The sequence below is a fragment of the Acipenser ruthenus genome, chromosome 48 (genome assembly GCF_902713425.1).
Source record: "Acipenser ruthenus chromosome 48, fAciRut3.2 maternal haplotype, whole genome shotgun sequence".
Taxonomy (NCBI): Eukaryota; Metazoa; Chordata; class Actinopteri; order Acipenseriformes; family Acipenseridae; genus Acipenser; species Acipenser ruthenus.
In genome coordinates, this window is record NC_081236.1 from 5,091,148 (window position 1) to 5,109,225 (window position 18,078).

The following is an 18,078-nucleotide window of genomic DNA, read 5'->3' on the forward strand; positions in this document are numbered from 1 at the left end:
AGTGGCCAAAAAGGACGGCACCAACCGCTTCTGCGTTGATTTCCATAAGGTAAACGCTATTGCCAAGTTTTATGCCTATTTCATGCCTCGGGTTGACAAGCTTCTAGATAGACTGGGGACGGCAAGGTTTATTTCCACTCTGGATCTGACAAAGGGATATTGGCAGATCCCGTTAACTCGTAGTTCTAGAGAGAAAACTGCATTTTCAACACCAGAGGGGCTTTTTCATTTCACAACGATGCTGTTTGGGCTACATGGTGCGCCCGCTGCCTTCCAAAGACTGATGGACCAGGTTTTATATCCACATCGTGAATATGCAGCAGCGTATATTAATGATGTGGTGATTTACAGCTCCACCTGGCGAGAGCATTTGGCTATGATCACAGCCATCCTTCAGTCTCTAAGGGCAGCCTGGCTGACAGCTAACTTGCGAAAATGTGCGTTTGCCAAGAAAGAGACACAATACTTGGAATTTATAATGGGGAATGGCTGGGTGAAAACCATTGTCACCAAGGTCCAGGCCTTGGTGGACGTGGCAATCTCCAAAACCAAGGCTGAGGTGAGGTCTCTACTGGGGTTGGCCGGTTATTACCGACGCTTTATCCCCGAGTATGCCACAGTGGTTAATCCCTTAGTTGACCTCACCAGGAAGAGCATACCAAATTCAATTAAGTGGTCAGAAGAATGTCAGGGGGCATTTGATATTGTTAAGCAGAGACTTTGCCAGGCCCCCGCTCTCATCACTCCAGACTTCACCAAGAGATTCATCCTATGTACCGATGCATCGCATGCCGGTTTGGGTGCAGTCCTGTCCAAATGGTAGACGGAGTAGAACATCCCATTCTGTATATAAGTAAAAAATGCTTCTGAGTCAAACCCATGGGATTTTACAAAACCGAAGTGATACACGCCGCAATAATCACTTCCAGCATTATTATTTACAGGTGTTTTGCCTCAAGGCCCTGGACATTGTAGTAATTTATCAATAAACACCCTTCCACCTGTTAGTAATTGTCCGTGTGATTTGTATCTGCACTGCACTCACCTGTATCCACTCACCACTTTGCCACACTGATTTATTATCATGAATTTGGCAGAGGCCTTTATCAAAGGTGACATACAAGGAGAATAGTTTATATAATAGCAACATAAACACAGTAATCACGTAGTTAATAATAATTAACAGGTATGTACCAATATAGGAAGCAAGTTACATAAAACAGTGTTTCCCAATCTTGGTCCTGAGGACCCAGTGTTTGCTAGTTTTTGTTCCAACTGAGCTCTGAATTACTTAATTGAACCCTCAATTGAACAAATAATTTGTCTAAACAGAGCATTTGAATTATTTTTAGCTCTTAAATGGCTGGCTGCACAGGCCTCAATTAGCACTAATCTAGGACTACCTACTGTTAACTCACGTAAGATAGTCCAAGATTTGTGCTGATCAGGGTTTGTGAAAGCAGCCAAAATCTCAGTTGCAAAAGTATTCAACCTTTTTGCCACTGCAGCCCTAAATCAGCTCAGGTGCAAATGATTTGTTTGAAAGGTCACAAAATTAGTGAAATGGTTTCAGCCTGTGTGTACTCAAAGTGGTTTAACTTGTAAATAATTTCCCTCAGGTATATAAAGACTTTCAAGCTGCAACTCACATAATGATCCAACAAAGCAACCATGGGGAGAATGGATGGTGCAAAGTGCAGGCAAATCCTTGAGGAAAACCTGGAGTCAGCCAAGATGGAAGGGGAAGGAAATTCACATTTCAGCAGGGAAATTATTATTATTATTATTTATTTCTTAGCAGACGCCCTTATCCAGGGCGACTTACAATCGTAAGCAAATACATTTCAAGTGTTACAATACAAGTAATACAATGAGAGCAAGAAATACAATAACTTTTGTTCAAGTGTGACAAACCACAATTCAATAATACAGCAGATAATAGTGATAGTTACATCAGGATATGATTAAATAGTGATAGTTACATCAGGATGTGATTAAATACAAAGTACTACAGGTTAAACACTTGGCAGATTACAGTATTCTGAAGTACAGGATTAAATGCAGTAAAATAGGGGGCAGATAAGAGCAAAATAAAGCACATTTACATGAAGGGTGATAGTGTCCCAGGATACAAACAGAGGAGTTCTACAGGTGCTCTTTGAAGAGGTGAGTCTTAAGGAGGCGCCGGAATGTGGTCAGGGACTGGGCAGTCCTGACATCTGTAGGAAGGTCATTCCACCACTGCGGAGCAAGGGTGGAGAAGGAGCGGGCTCTGGAGGCAGGGGAGCGTAGCGGAGGTAGAGCTAGTCTTCTAGTGCAGGTGGAGCGGAGAGGTCGAGTGGGGGTGTAGGGAGAGATGAGGGTCTGGAGGTGCAGTCTGGTCAAGGCATCTGTAGGCTAGTACAAGAGTCTTGAACTGGATGCGAGCGGTGATCGGGAGCCAGTGGAGCGAGCGGAGTAGTGGAGTAGCGTGGGCGAAGTGAGGCAGAGAGAACACCAGGCGGGCAGCAGAGTTCTGGATGAGCTGGAGTGGACGGGTGGCGGACGCAGGGAGGCCAGCCAGGAGGGAGTTGCAGTAGTCTAGGCGGGAGAGTACCAGGGCCTGGACCAGGAGCTGGGTAGCATAGTTGGTGAGGAAGGGTCGGATTCTTCAGATGTTGCTCAGGAAGAATCGGCAAGTGCGTGCCAGAGTGGAGATGTGCTGGGAATAAGAGAGGCAGGGGTCCAGGGTGACTCCAAGGTTCTTAGCGGAGGAAGAGGGAGAGAGTGTGGTAGGTTCCAGAGGAACAGAGATAGAGAGATCAGAGGAGGGGGAGGGGGAGGGAAAGAAAAGGAGGTCAGATTTAGAGAGGTTGAGTTTGAGGTGATGAGAGTGCATCCAGGAGGAAATAGCAGACAGACAGGTAGAGATATGGGAGGAGATGGTGGAGTCAGAGGTGGGGAAGGAGAGGAAAATCTGAGTATCATCAGCATAGAAATGGTATGAGAAACCATAGGATGTGATGAGGGGGCCCAGGGAGCGGGTGTAGAGAGAGAACAGGAGAGGACCCAAGACTGACCCGTGGGGGTCTCCAGTTAAGAGAGGGTAAGGTGTGGAGGTTGCTCCACGCCAGGTTACCTGGTAAGTGCGGTTGGAGAGGTAGGAGGAGAACCAGGCCAGAGCAGTGCCAGAGATCCCCAGGTCAGCAAGAGATGATAGTAGAATAGAGTGATCAACAGTGTCAAAGGCAGCAGAGAGGTCGAGGAGAATTAGGACAGAGGAGAGAGAGGCAGCTCGGGCACACTTAAGTGAGTTGGTGACAGACAGGAGGGCGGTTTCAGTGGAGTGAGCAGAGGAGAGCCAGGGATGGGGAGGGGAGGGGCGAGCAGGTCGGGAGGTGGGGGGACAGAGGGAGTCAAGGGAGGAGGTGAGTGAGGAGAAGAAGGTGGAGGTAGCAGAGTCTACGGAGAGTTGTGAAAAGGAGTCGATAGAAGGGAGGTGAGAGAGAGCAGTGGAGGCAAGGACAGAGGGGGAGAGAGAGAGCGGAGGTTACGGCGAGAGGTGATAGTGGGGGTAGGAGGAGCAGGGAGAGGGGGGAGAGACAGAGAAAAAGAGATGATCAGAGAGGTCCAGGGGGTGACAGAGAGGGTGGAGGGGCAGCAGGCCCTGGAGAAGGTGAGGTCCAGTTGACGGCCAGCTTTGTGGGTAGGAGGGGACGGAGAGAGACAGAAGTCGAAGGAGTGCAGGAGAGGGAGGAATCCAGCAGAGTGGCTGGGGTTGGAGAGATGGATGTTGAAGTCACCCAACAGGACAGTCGGGGTAGACAGAGAGGGGAGGGAGGAGAGTAGAAAGTCGAGTTCATCCAGAAAGTGAGTGAGAGGCCCAGGGGGGCGGTACAGAACAATGAGCAGGAGTTGACAGGGAAAGGTTAGTTGGACTGCATGAAATTCAAAGGTATTGACAGAGAGTGAGATGAGATCGGAGGGGACAGAAAAGAACACAAACAGCAGACACAGTGGGTCCCCAGGACCAGGTTTGTGAAAACTGACATAAATTATGATATATACAGTGCCTTGCATAAGTATTCACCCCCCTTGGACTTGTCTATATTTTGTAGTGTTACAACCTGGAATTAAAATGGATTTAATTAGGATTTTTTGTCACTGATCTACACAAAATAGTCCATAATGTCAAAGTGGGGAAAAAAATCTACATATTTTTCAAAATTATTTACAAATAAAAAACTGAAAAGTCTTGATTGCAGAAGTATTCACCCCCTTTGCTGTTACACTCCTAAATAAGCTCTGGTGCAACCAATTGCCTTCAGAAGTCGCATAATTAGTTGAATGGAGTCCACCTGTGTGCAATTCAAGTGTCACATGATCTCAGATTAAATACACCTGTTTCTGGAAGGCCCCAGAGTTTGTTAGAGAGCATATCTAAACAAACAGCATCATGAAGACCAAGGAGCTATCAAAACAAGTCTGGGATAAAGTTCTGGAGAAGCACCAATCAGGGTTGGGTTATAAAAAAAATATCCCAAACTTTGAACATCCCCTGGAGCACTGTTAAATCCATTATTAAAAAATGGAAAGAATATGGCACAACCACGACTCTGCCTAGAGAAGGCCGTTCACCAAAACTCAGTGAACAGGTAAGGAGGGCATTAGTCAGAGAAGCAACCAAGAGGCCTATGGTAACTCTGAAGGAGCTGGAGAGATCAACAGCTGAGATGGGAGAAACCGTCCATGGGACAACTATAACCCGGACGCTCCACAAAGCTGATCTTTTATTATTATTATTATTATTATTATTATTATTATTATTATTATTATTATTATTATTATTATTATTATTATTATTATTATTATTATTATTATTATTATTATTATTATTATTATTATTATTATTATTATTATTTATTTCTTAGCAGACGCCCTTATCCAGTGCTAGTTACAATCGTAAGCAAATACATTTCAAGTGTTACAGTACAAGTAATACAATAAGAGCAAGATAAATACAATGACTTTGGTTCAAGTAAGTACAAGTGTGACAAAATACAATTCAATAATACAGCAGATAACAGTGACAGTGATAGTTACATCAAGATATGATTAACTACAAAATATTACAGATTAAACACTTGCAGATTACAGTACTCTGAAGTACAGGATTAAATGCAGTAAAATAGGGGGCAGATAAGAGCAAATAAAGCACATTTAAGGGTGGTCTTTATGGAAGAGTGGCGAGAAGAAAGCCATTGCTGAAAAAAACCCATATCAAATCCTGTTTGGATTTTGCCAAAAGGCATGTGGGAGACACAGCAAACATGTGGAAAAAGGTTCTCTGGTCTGATGAGACCAAAAACTGAACTTTTTGGCCTTAGCGCAAAACGCTATGTGTGGCGTAAAGCCAACACTGCTCATCACCCTGAAAACACCATCCACTCGGTGAAGCATGGTGGTGGCAGCATCATGTTATGGGGATGCTTTTCATCGGCAGGGACTGGGAAACTGGTTAGAATTGAGGGCAAGATGGATGGAGCCAAATACAGGGAAATTCTAGAGGAAAACCTTTTTCAGTCTGCAAGAGACTGCAGGACAATGACCCTAAACACACAGCCAAAGCTACACTGGAGTGGTTTAAAAACAAGATCCTGAATGTCTTAGAATGGCCCAGTCAAAGCCCAGACATCAATCCGATTGGGAATCTGTGGCAAGACTTGAAAATTGCTGTTCACCAAAGGTCCCCATCTAACTTGACAGAGCTTGAGCAATTTTGCCAAGAAGAATGGGCAAAAATTGCAGGATCCAGATGTGCAAAGCTGGTAGATACTTACCCAAAAAGACTCACAGCTGTAATTGCTGCCAAAGGTGCTTCTACCAAGTATTGACTCAAGGGGGTGAATACTTATGCAAGCAAAAATTGTCTTTTTTTTGTTTAATTAACTTTTGTGTCACAATAAAAAATATTTTGCACCTTCAAAGTGTTAAGTATGTTGTGTAAATCAAATGGTAAAAATACCAATTAAATCCATTTTAATTCCAGGTTGTAACACTACAAAAATGTGGAAAAGTCCAAGGGGGGTGAATACTTATGCAAGGCACTCTATGTATATATTTGTATATGTGTGCAATGCAGTTTATTCGTTTTACTTGTTTTGATTGTTACATTTAATGAATATGAAGTTCTCAAAGGTGTCTTAGTTTGCATCTTTCAGGTTAATCAACTTTACCAGCAATACTGAAGTCTTTCTACTTTATTATGAGCATTATTATTGAAAAGTATTTAATGCATTTGAAATTGAAATATTTTTTAAGCTATCCCATGATTTTAAATTCAAATGCAAATTATTGTATTTCAAAATATACAAATACCTAGTCAAATGCAAATAGTTCAGCAGATTGCATTTAAATTATTATTTATTTTTTAGCAGACGCCCTTATCCAGGGTGACTTACAATTGTCAGTTATATCATGTTATGTTTACATACAATTACCCATTTATCCAGTTGTTTATACTGAATCTAGGTAAAATACTTTGCTCAAGGGTACAACAGCAGTGTCCACCACCTGGGATTGAACCCACGATCCTCTGGTCAAGAATCCAGATCCCTAACCACTACTTGACACTGTTGGCCCCAAGTCTGGATACAAAGTAATGTGTCGATTTAAACAAAAGTAATGGTTTTGCAGACATTTTTTTGTTGTAGGGGAAAACTATGGTATAAAGAAAAAACTACTTCAAATAATCCAAGAAAACAGAAAAAATTGTTGAAGCACAGAAAGTACAGTAGCCAAGATAAGAGTATGTAATGAGCAATACCAGGTGTCTGACCGTCATACATTTGGGTAAAATGTTGTTTGTGAAAAGCTACACTGTAAAACACTTGTCACACTTTTCAAACATGTCACTGGGTTTATGATTTTAAATGTGTTTATGAATTAAGGTATTATTTAGTCGTCGGCAAATATTTTTTATACCACAGTTTTCTCCCCAATTATTATCTGTATCCTTGGCTCACCACTGCAGAACCACAGGTGCCCTATGAGGCGCAGGGGTCGCTGATGCACAGTGAGCAGTGGATTCCCCTGCCAACCTAAACCCTCCCTACCCGGGTAGCACTTGGCCAATTGTGAGCCACCCCCTAGGAACTCACGGTCACGGTCGGCTGTGACATAGCCTGGATTCGAACTTGCGATCTCCAGGCTATAGGGCACATCTTGCACTCCGCACAGAGCGCCTTTACTGGATGTGCCACTCGGGAGCCCATTCATACGCATTTATAATAGGGCTGGTGTTTAAAATCTAAAAGTTTAAGTATAGCAAACATGCCATAGATTAAACACATAGTGTTTAACAATTATTTATAGAGTTCCAAATGACTAAACACCAGTGCTATACCAAATTACGTATAAACACTGCTGTTCAGGAATAGAGCACTTCTATTTTTTACTATACACACATGCAATTTAGATATTAAACATGTCACACTTTCTGTGGTTTTACAGTGTAAATGTGTGAAAAGAAGACAGATGTAGCCACAGTTGTCAAATTTAATGTCACTTCTGTTAATGTCACACTCTGCTAATATAATGTATGCTGGGACTTTGATGTTTTTTTTAATGTACTAATGATCAATGCAGTGATAAAATAACTGCAACTTTTATGTATGCTTTACTGTTTAAACATGTTTAAATCATTTATATCGATAAGGCAGTTGCACTGATATATTGACAGTATTTTCATGATTTTGGTTTAATACAGTTTATGGATTGGAGCTATATAAACCATGTATACAGTATATTAAGGACTAAAAGCACATAATAACATTAGAAAGTTTACAAACGAGAGGAGGCCATTCAGCCCATCTTGCTTGTTTGGTTGTTAGTAGCTTATTGATCCCAGAATCTCATCAAGCAGCTTCTTGAGGGATCCCAGGGTGTCAGCTTCAACAACATTACTGGGGAGTTGGTTCCAGACCCTCACAATTCTCTGTGTAAAAAGTGCCTACTATTTTCTGTTCTGAATACCCCTTTATTCCCAATTTGTGATCCCTGGTCCTTGTTTCTTTTTTCAGGTCAAAAAAGTCCCCTTGGTTGACATTGTCTAGACCTTTTAGGATTTTGAATGTTTGAATCAGATCGCAGCATAGTCTTCTTTGTTCAAGACTGAATAGATTCAATTCTTTTAGCCTGTCTGCATACAACATGCCTTTTAAACCCGGGATAATTCTGGTTGCTCTTCTTTGCACTCTTTCTAGAGCAGCAATATCCTTTTTGTAACGAGGTGACCAGACTAATGCATTGTAAAGTTTTAACATTACTTCTCTTTATTTAAATTCAACATTTCTCACCATATATCCGAGCATCTTGTTGGCCTTTTTTATAGCTTCCCACATTGTCTAGATGAAGACGTTTCTGAGTCAACATAAACTCCTAGCTCTTTTTTTGTAGATTCCTTCTTCAACTTCAGTATCTCCCGTGTAGTTGTAGAATTGTGCACACCATAAACTGAAAGAAAAGCTGTTTGGGGTCTTCTTCAAATTACAGAAGCAGCATAATGCATGCAATTGTACTTTAAATGGATAACATCTGATAATGTCCCAGCTGTGCTTATTGGCACAGTTTGCAGTAAAACAAATTAACAATAAATATATGGCACATTAATAATGCAGACTTATAATAAATGCAAAATTAAGCAAAATGCTTTGCTGGTAAAATTGTCTTGTTTTACAGCAATATAAACTAGCAATATCAGTATAAAATTGAACACGGTAAATAGTGAGATATATCTTATCTACCAAACAAACAGGAAACTGGATATTTTCAAACAAGAAATGGAAAATTTCTTGAATCGAGCAAAACCTTCGTGTTTTCAGCGAAAGCTGGTCAGGCATGGATGTAAGCCTAAAAAATGTATGCATTTCAACTACAGCGGAGTGGCGCAGTGGGCTAAGGCCATGTGCTCTTGAAGGACCTGATGCTGCAGTTCAAACAACGGTATTTTATTTTTTGTGCGTTATGTGCTGTTTAAAAACATAAATAAATTGTTTAATATAAATGGTGTGGATATCAAACTCCCTGGTTTATTTTGATGTTGACCAACATGTGAAACTGCTTGAAACGACGCTACACACAATTAAAACGGAAGAGGAAGCAGCAGAAAAAACAGAATAACAATTTTACCTTAGTTTGACGACTTACAGCTCATAAGAGGTATTTAAGTTTTTTTTCACATTTGATGTAAGAAAGTTTCAAATTTTTGGTACTGGTACAGATGGTAATTCTAAATGATTTAGTTATATCTATATCTATCTATATCTATCTATATCTATATATATATCTATATATATATATATATATATATATATATATATATATACATATACCCCCTTTCAAAATGTTCACCTTTGCCTTATAGCCTGGAATTAAAATGCATTAAAAATTTTTTTTTTTTTTCATTTATCTACACATCGTACCCCACAACTTCCAAGTGAAAAAAATATTCTAGAAATTTGTATAAAATTAATTAAAAATAAAAACTGAAATAGCTTGGTTGGATAAGTGTCCACCCCCCTAGTAATAGAAATCCTAAATTAGCTCAGGTGTAACCTTATAGTGATTCACATGATTTCAGGGTAAATTCAGCAGTTCCTGTAGGTTTTCTCTGCTGGGTAGTGCATTTCAAAGCAAAGACTCAACCATGAGCATCAAGGCGCTTTCAAAAGAACTCCGGGACAAAGTTATCAAAGGCCTTGAATATCCCTTGGAGCATGGTCAAGACGATTATTAAGAAGTGGAAGGTATATGGCACCACCAGGACCCTGCCTAGATCAGGCCGTCCCTCCTAACTAGATGACTGAGCAAGGAGACTGATCAGAGAGGCTACCAAGAGGCCAATGGCAACTTTGCAAGAGCTACATGCTTTTATGGCCAAGACTGGTCAAAGTGTGCATGTGACAACAATATCCCAAGCACTCCACAAATCTGGCCTGTATGGTAGGGTGGCAAGAAGGAAGCCATTACTCAAGAAAGCCCACCTTGAATCCCGTATGCTAAAAAAAACTCAGAAGATTCTGTAGCCATGTGGCAAATATTTTTGGCCTAAATGCAAAGCATTATGTTTTTAGCGCAAACCCAAAACAGCACATCACCCAAACAACATCATCCCTACTGTGAAGGTGTGCAAAGTTGTTAGAGACTTATCCCAACAGACTCACAGCTGTAATTGCTGCCAAAGGTGCTTCAACCAAGTATTAACTCAGGGGGTTGGAGACTTATCCAATTATGATCTTCCAGTTTTGTATTTGTAATATATCATCTTTTTCTCAATAAAAAAACTTTTTTCCCCTTAACAGTGTGGAGTATGGTGTGTTGATAAGTGGAAAAAATCCTCATTTAATATGTATGTATGTATGTACGTATATTCAAAATTCATTCAAAAGTTGTGCATGCTGATGCGCTGGGGAGGCCAAATCTAGACTGATCCTCAGAGCCAGCATTGCATGATATAATAAAAATATATGTTTATATAAAGTAGTGTTAATTAGAATTAATACAGATTCAAAGATAGAAGTAAAAATGATGTCACAATATATAGAACACCATTACATCATGTAAGAATAAATCATGGAATGAATGTAAACAATAACAAGTAGTCGTCATGCCGTCAAAATCCTATAAATACCTCCAATGTTTTGATTCAAACACAGGCTCCCTTGAGAAAGATATGTACAACATATCGAAATGTTGGGCAGCTGGCACTTTGAGCTAATATATATATATATTAGGCCTTTTCATGTAATTATGCCGGCCCTTATTCATGATGTTATTCATGTACTATTCATTACCCCTATCAGTTTCATCTGCATTTTCAAAACTGGCATTTATGTCTTTTCACTCGACCACAGAAAGCAAATGTATTGCCACATTTTGTACAGTGATGCAGCTTCTTTCCACTGTGAATTCGCTGGTGTCTTTTTAGGTATCCTGACAGACTGAAACTCTTCCCACATTTAGAGCAGTGATACGGCTTCTCTCCAGGGTGAATTCGCTGGTGTTGTTTTAGGCTTCCTAACCGACTGAAGCTCTTCCCACACAAAGAGCAGTGATATGGCTTCTCTCCAGTGTGAATTCTCTCGTGTGTTTTTAGGCTTCCTAACTGACTAAAGCTCTTCCCACAGTCAGAGCAGTGATGCGGCTTCTCTCCAGTGTGCATTCGTTGGTGTTTTTTTAGGCTTTCTAACCGACTGAAGCTCTCCCCACAGTCAGTGCAGTGATATGGCTTCTTTCCAGTGTGAATTCGCTGGTGTCTTTTTAGGCCTCGTAACAGACCAAATCTCTTCCCACAGTCAATGCACTGATGTGGCTTCTCTCCAGCGTGAATTTGCTGGTGTGTTTTTAGGTCTCCTAACTCATTGAAGCTCTTCCCACAGTCAGCACAGTGATGCGGCTTGTCTCCAGTGTGAGTTCGCTGGTGTGATTTTAGGTGTCCTGACTGACTGAAGCTCTTCCCACAGTCAGTGCAGTGATGCGGCTTCTCTCCAGTGTGAATTCTCTGGTGCCTTTTTAGGTTTCCTAAATGGCTCAAGTTCTTCCCACATTCACTACATTGATGTGATATCTTTTTCTGGGATATGTTTTCTAAATCCTTAAACGACAAGTCAGTAGACTCTTCAATGTAGAAAGGCTCCAGTTTAGTCTCTCCCTGTTTAATGTGGACAGGCTCCAGCTCAGTCTCCTCTTCTTTAACATGGACAGGCTCCTGTTCAGTCTCTTCTTTAACATGGACAGGCTCCAGTTCAGTCTCTTCTTTAATGTGGACAAGCTGCAGTTCAGTCTCTTCTTCCTTAACATGGACAGGCTCCAGTTCAGTCTCTTCTTCCTTAACATGGACAGGCTCCAGTTCAGTCTCTTCTTTAATGTGGAAAGACTGCAGTTCAGTCTCTTCTTCCTTAATGTAGACAGGCTCCAGTTCAGTCTCTTGTTTAATGTGGACAGGCTGCAGTTCAGGCTCTTCCTCTTTAATGTGGACAAGCTGCAGTTCACTCTCTTCTTTAATGTGGACAGACTCCAGTTCAGTCTCTTCTTTAATGTGGACAGACTCCAGTTCAGTCTCTTCTTTAATGTGGACAGACTCCAGTTCAGTCTCTTCTTTAATGTGGACAGACTCCAGTTCAGTCTCTTCTTTAATGTGGAGAGGAAACAATTCCAGACCCTCCTCCTCCTGTTTAATGTAAACAGAATCCATCTTTCCTCCTTGGCTTCCACCAAGATAAGGCAGTCCTGAAAACAGAACATTAAATTAAGTATTGCTATCTATTCTCTACGTCACCTTCAGTATCAAGAAAGCATTTTATACACCAACCAAACAACCACAAAGCGATGATGAGGACAAATACTTTGTAACTGTCATTGGTGATTGTGACATTTAATAATGCATGTAATGGAATTAACCTAACTTTGAAATGGGTAGAATTATTTTGTTAACAGAGCCCTAAATCCAACATCTGAGGTGCATCAGAAATAAAACTGTTAATTGACAAACGTTACATGCCACAAATCTAACTTGCTTGTGTTACAAACTAAGATCTTACAACATCTGTGACATTTACTGTTACTAATTAATTTAAAAGATATATTCACAACAAACAAAGCATTCCACACAATTACAATCCTGTCAAGTAGCATATTAGCTGTACAGTTACAATAAGACAATATAAGGAGAGTATCAAGCGGTTTTAAAAGATAAAAAATAAATAAAGAGAAACTTACTTCAGGTATTGTCAATAGGATCTGCAGCACGGCTCTAGTGCTCCAGTCGCTCACTCTGACCGTCTCGATTCTTCTCTCCAGAGCAAATAGGCAGCTCAAACAGATAACAACAGGTAATCTGTGTAGACTAGACTGCACTGCATATTTAAACCCCTCTCTTGCAGTTCCACGCACAAGAACACGCCCCCTCCCTGGGTGTCAGCTGCATGCTGTTAGCCTCTCTTTGTTCTCTTCGAGAGGGAGTCGCTGCCTTTCTCTGCTGGGGGAGCTGCAGTGAATGTGTCCTTTCTTCTCTTCAGGTGAGAGCTGTTTGCAGCCACCCCAAATCTGAAAGTGTTTGAATGTTAGTTTAGTTCAAAGAGAACAGAGATTTATTTTTTATTTTTATAATGCATATATTATTTGCTTCATATCAATTAAACGGATGTGTACAGTACTATGAGATTACAAGAATCCAGTTTAAGTTACTGTGAAAGAAGCCGTTCAAGGGGAGGGGACAATTTCACCCCCCAGGTGACAAAGGAAGTGCAACACTATCTGAATGCAAGGCTTGTAAACCCATATGTATTTTAGCCTTGTATCAAAATAAAAATATGTGGTTACTTTAAAAACACGTTTCTTTCAAGCAGCAATATTATGACGTTCCACAGCATGATCTTGGAATTGAGGTCTCCGTCGATGTTTTAATTTGTACCAGCAGAACAGAACTAGTAAAGGCAACAAAGATACACATCATTGTAAGTATATTTAAAAATGATTTCAAACAAACATATTAAAAAGGGTAGAAAACCAGTTTATATGCACATGGCTTTTTTTCTGGATTCTGGATTTCATATTTAATTCACAGTTAATAAAAAGTGACCAGTAGATAGCAGAAGTTATGCTTTTATTTTTTTCTATGCAGTCCACCAACTCAGTTTACTCATGTACATTAATAACACTGCTATTATATTTCCATGGTGTTGTTTTATTTTTTATATTATAAACTCACATAGTGATTTCTAATGCGAGTCATTTTCTAAGGCAATACATGCCCTTCTCCTCTAGTGTGGCAGAAATTCAAGGAGATGCACAATTTCATTAATCTTTATTAGAAATCTGTGGATATTGTAATTTATATATTTATGTAGGTTGTTTTAAACATAACTGGACCCACACGTTAAGGTGGGCAAGACTCCTCTTCAAATCATGCTTAGCATAACTGCAGTAAAATAAAACAAAACAAAATATTAGATATATTGGACTAACCTGGGTCGATATAATGTTTTTTTCAAAGACAAAGAGAGAGAGAATTCAAAAACAACTATGTCTAATAGGGCTGCTACAATTAAATCGTAAAATCGATTTTTCAATAGATTCCATTCCTCATTATATACATTGAGATAAATACTGGATAAATCGATTAAATAGTTACACTTTTGTAACCTGCATAGTTAATAACATTATTTAAGTTTATCAATTTAAATGCACCAAACGCCCTGCCTTGCTATTTATAGTAATTTTGAAAAGACGAGCAGTGGGCTTGTTCTTCTTTTCCTGCTTAAGTGCTAACTAGCATCTGATTTGCTGGTCCCATCCTGACTACCAGTGAATCAATTTTGAAAATGCTTCATAAGTACGCACCCTCTGTGTATTCAATGTGCGAATCAGAGGGGAGGCATGCCTTGATTTAGTCTTTTCAAATAACGAAGACAGAATAACTAAAACTGAGGTCAGGGAGCCATTGGCAAACTCAGACCACAACATTTGAAGTATTTTTTAAAACCCCCAAAAGTAATGACTAAAGCTAAGGTTTACAATTTTAGAAAAGCAAACTATGAAGGTATGAAACAGAGACTAACAGAAGTAGATGGGAGTAAAATAGAGAAAACACCCACAGAGAAAGGATGGCTGTTTTTTAAAAATGTAGTACTAGAGGCACAAAACAATTACATCCCAAAAGTAGACAAATCTAAATCTAAAACAAAATGGCCAAAATGGTTTAATAGATCAATTAGAAAAAAATATTCAGCAAAAAAAGGCACTTTACAAAGCATTTAAAAAGGACCAAAAACAAAGTACACAGAAAGAGTACTTGGAACTGCAAACATAAGTCAAAAAGGAAGTTAGAAAGGCCATGAGAGAGATAGAAATCAATATTGCTAAAAGGGCTCAAACTAATTCCAAAATGTGTTTCCAATATTATAAAAGCAAGAGAACATTGAAAGAGGAGGTTAAATGTCTAAGAGACACAAATGGCAAAATCATAGATGAAGAAAAAAAAACTCAAAGTACTCAAAGAAATGAAAGAATTTATTTACAAACCGCTAACCAAGATCATGCAACAGTCTCTTGAGTCAGGGGTTGTACCGACAGACTGGAAAATAGCAAACGTAATACCGATCCACAAAAAGGGAGACAAAGCCGAACCAGGTAACTACAGACCAAAAAGCCTGATTTCTATTATATGTAAACTTATGTAAACTATAATAAGATCTAAAATGGAAAATTACCTATATGGTAACAATATCCTGGGAGACAGTCTGCACGGCTTTAGGAAAGGGAGATCGTGTCTAACTATCCTGCTTGACTTTTTTGAGGATGCAACATTGACATTGGATAATTGCAAAGCATACAACATGGTTTATTTAGATTTCCATAAAGCTTTTGACAAAGTCCCGCATAAAAGATCAATTCTCAAACTGAATGCAGGAGGGATTCAAGGAAATGCATTAGGGTGTGGTTAACATGTAGAAAACAGAAAGTACTGATTAGAGGAGAAACCTCAAAATGGAGTGAGGTAATCAGTGGTGTACCACAGGGATCAGTATTAGGTCCTCTGCTATTCCTAATCTACATTAATTATTTAGATTCTGGTATAGTAAGCAAACTTGTTAAATTTGCAGACGACACAAAAATAGGAGTGGCAAACTGTTGCAGCAGCAAAGGTCATTCAAAATGATCTAGACAGCATTCAAAATTGGGCAGACACATGGCAAATGAAATTTAATAGAGAAAAGTGTAAAGTATTGCATGCGGGCAGTAAAAATGTGCATTATAAATATTATATGGGAGATAGTGAAATTTGAAGAAGGGAACTATGAAAAAGACCTAGGAGTTTATGTTGACTCAGAAATGTCTTCATCTAGACAATGTGGGGAAGCTATAAAAAAGACCAACAAGATGCTCGGATATATTGTGAGAAGTGTTGAATTTAAATCAAGGGAAGTAATGTTAAAACTTTATAATGCATTAGTAAGACCTCACCTAGAATATCATGCTCAGTTCTGGTCACCTCATTACAAAAAGGATATTACTGCTCTAGAAAGAGTGCAAAGAAGAGCAACCAGAATTATCCCGGGTTTAAAAGGCATGTTGTATGCAGACAGGCTAAAAGAATTGAATCTATTCAGTCTTGAACAAAGAAGACTATGCGGCGATCTGATTCAAACATTCCAAATCCTAAAAGGTATAGACAATGTTGACCCAAGGGACTTTTTTGACCTGAAAAAATAAACAAGGACCGGGGGTCACAAATGGAGATTAGATAAAGGGGCATTCAGAACAGAAAATAGGGGGCACTTTTTTACACAGAGGGTCTGGAACCAACTCCCCAGTAATGTTGTTGAAGCTGACACCCTGGGATCCTTCAAGAAGCTGCTTGATGAGATTCTGGGATCAATAAGCTACTAACAACCAAACGAGCAAGATGGGCTGAATGGCCTCCTCTTGTTTGTAAACATTCTTATGTTCTTATCCCTTTGAATACATAAAGCACGATTTTAAATGGAAGTAGTTCTTTTCCCCAATATTAATTAAAAGAATGAATACATGTAAATAAATTGTGTAGTTTGTAATGTACCAGTACACTTTTACACAAATCGTTTGTTTTGGAAAAAAAAAAATGTCCATGATATCTATATAATTTGTCATTCAGAAGTGGATATATTATATATACACACACACACACACACACACACACACAGAGATTTCCTGTTTGTGGCACCGATCCTTAACAGTAAAAATGTATTCTAATAACAATGTCATAGAAATATGTGCATTTGATAGAATCAGTCAATATTTAATTTTAGATTAGATTCTGTAACGTGTAGCTGTTTTTTTGTAAATATTATTATTGGTTTTGTTCTTTGATATAATATAATGCATATATATATATATATATATATATATATATATATATATATATATATATTATTTTTTTTTAAAAAGTGTATTTTATTCACTTTGTGCCCACAGGGCCAGCACAGGTACATCTCAATAGCGCAGTAACAAAGAGAGACATTTACTAAGATACAAATAATATTACACATACATTTAAAAAAGACCAAATAATATCTTAAGATAGTTAACTTTACATTGTTTTAGTTAATCAACTAATACCCATAAATTAACCAATAAAATATGTAATTGAGTGACCGCCCTAATTTCAATATATACTTGGTGTGTACGGTGTTTTTTTGTTTTTTTTTAACTTAGTAGTTTAGTCTTTGCGATGTTAAAACGTTGTTTGCTTATTTGGTGGTTCTTTGTTTTGACAACACGCAGACTGCAACTGGGGGGATGTGAATAAAAACAAACGCGCTGACACAGCCACGCCGCTTCACAAATACAACACACACACACACAAAAACAACGCGCTCCTACCACACTACAACCCGGACCTTTCAAAATAATACAATATAACAGCGCTCTGTAGTTTATAAACACATTGTAGAGCTCCATGCAGACTCTCTCACCTCCTCTCTGCTCTCCCTCAGTGTCTGAACGGGTAAAACAACGCGCTCCTACCACACTACAACCCGGACCTTTCAAAATAATACAATATAACAGCGCTCTGTAGTTTATAAACACATTGTAGAGCTCCATGCAGACTCTCTCACCTCCTCTCTGCTCTCCCTCAGTGTCTGAACGGATAAAACAACGCGCTCCTACCACACTACAACCCGGACCTTTCAAAATAATACAATATAACAGCGCTCTGTAGTTTATAAACACATTGTAGAGCTCCATGCAGACTCTCTCACCTCCTCTCTGCTCTCTGAACGGGTCTGTCTGCCACAGAACGAGGAATATACCAATCACAAAATACCAACCGATCAGCGCGGTTTAACAATTCAACTAATATGGACCGCAAAGGGAATTGTGATACCGGGGATCTTTAAATAAAACATTACTGACTTTCAGTGTTAACATCGTAAACGAGCTGTTTGTAGCTCATATAGTTTTTCGAGCGAATACAGTTTTAATTCAGGTAACCCCCTGCGTCCCATTTTGGTGTTGGTGTAGCCCTATATCAAATGTCGTTGCACATATTTTAGAGGA

General features: G+C 39.3%; 1 protein-coding gene across 3 annotated transcripts; it reads right to left on the reverse strand.

Moving 5' to 3' along the window:
* Positions 1-4,922: 4,922 nt before the first annotated feature.
* LOC131721209 (zinc finger protein 879-like) lies at positions 4,923-18,033 on the reverse strand. 3 transcript variants are annotated; one of them, XM_059014626.1, is made up of 3 exons: positions 17,781-18,033; positions 12,757-13,083; positions 4,923-12,267 (listed from the first exon to the last, which is right to left on the reverse strand). In XM_059014626.1, exon 3 carries the CDS (start codon positions 12,230-12,232, stop codon positions 10,856-10,858), a length of 1,377 nt encoding a protein of 458 aa, XP_058870609.1. In that variant the 5' UTR covers positions 12,233-12,267; positions 12,757-13,083; positions 17,781-18,033; the 3' UTR covers positions 4,923-10,855. The 3 variants fall into 3 exon arrangements, with proteins under 3 accessions (XP_058870609.1, XP_058870610.1, XP_058870608.1); XM_059014627.1 differs by lacking the exon at positions 17,781-18,033 and adding an exon at positions 17,637-17,774; XM_059014625.1 differs by lacking the exon at positions 17,781-18,033 and adding an exon at positions 17,493-17,774.
* Positions 18,034-18,078: the final 45 nt, after the last annotated feature.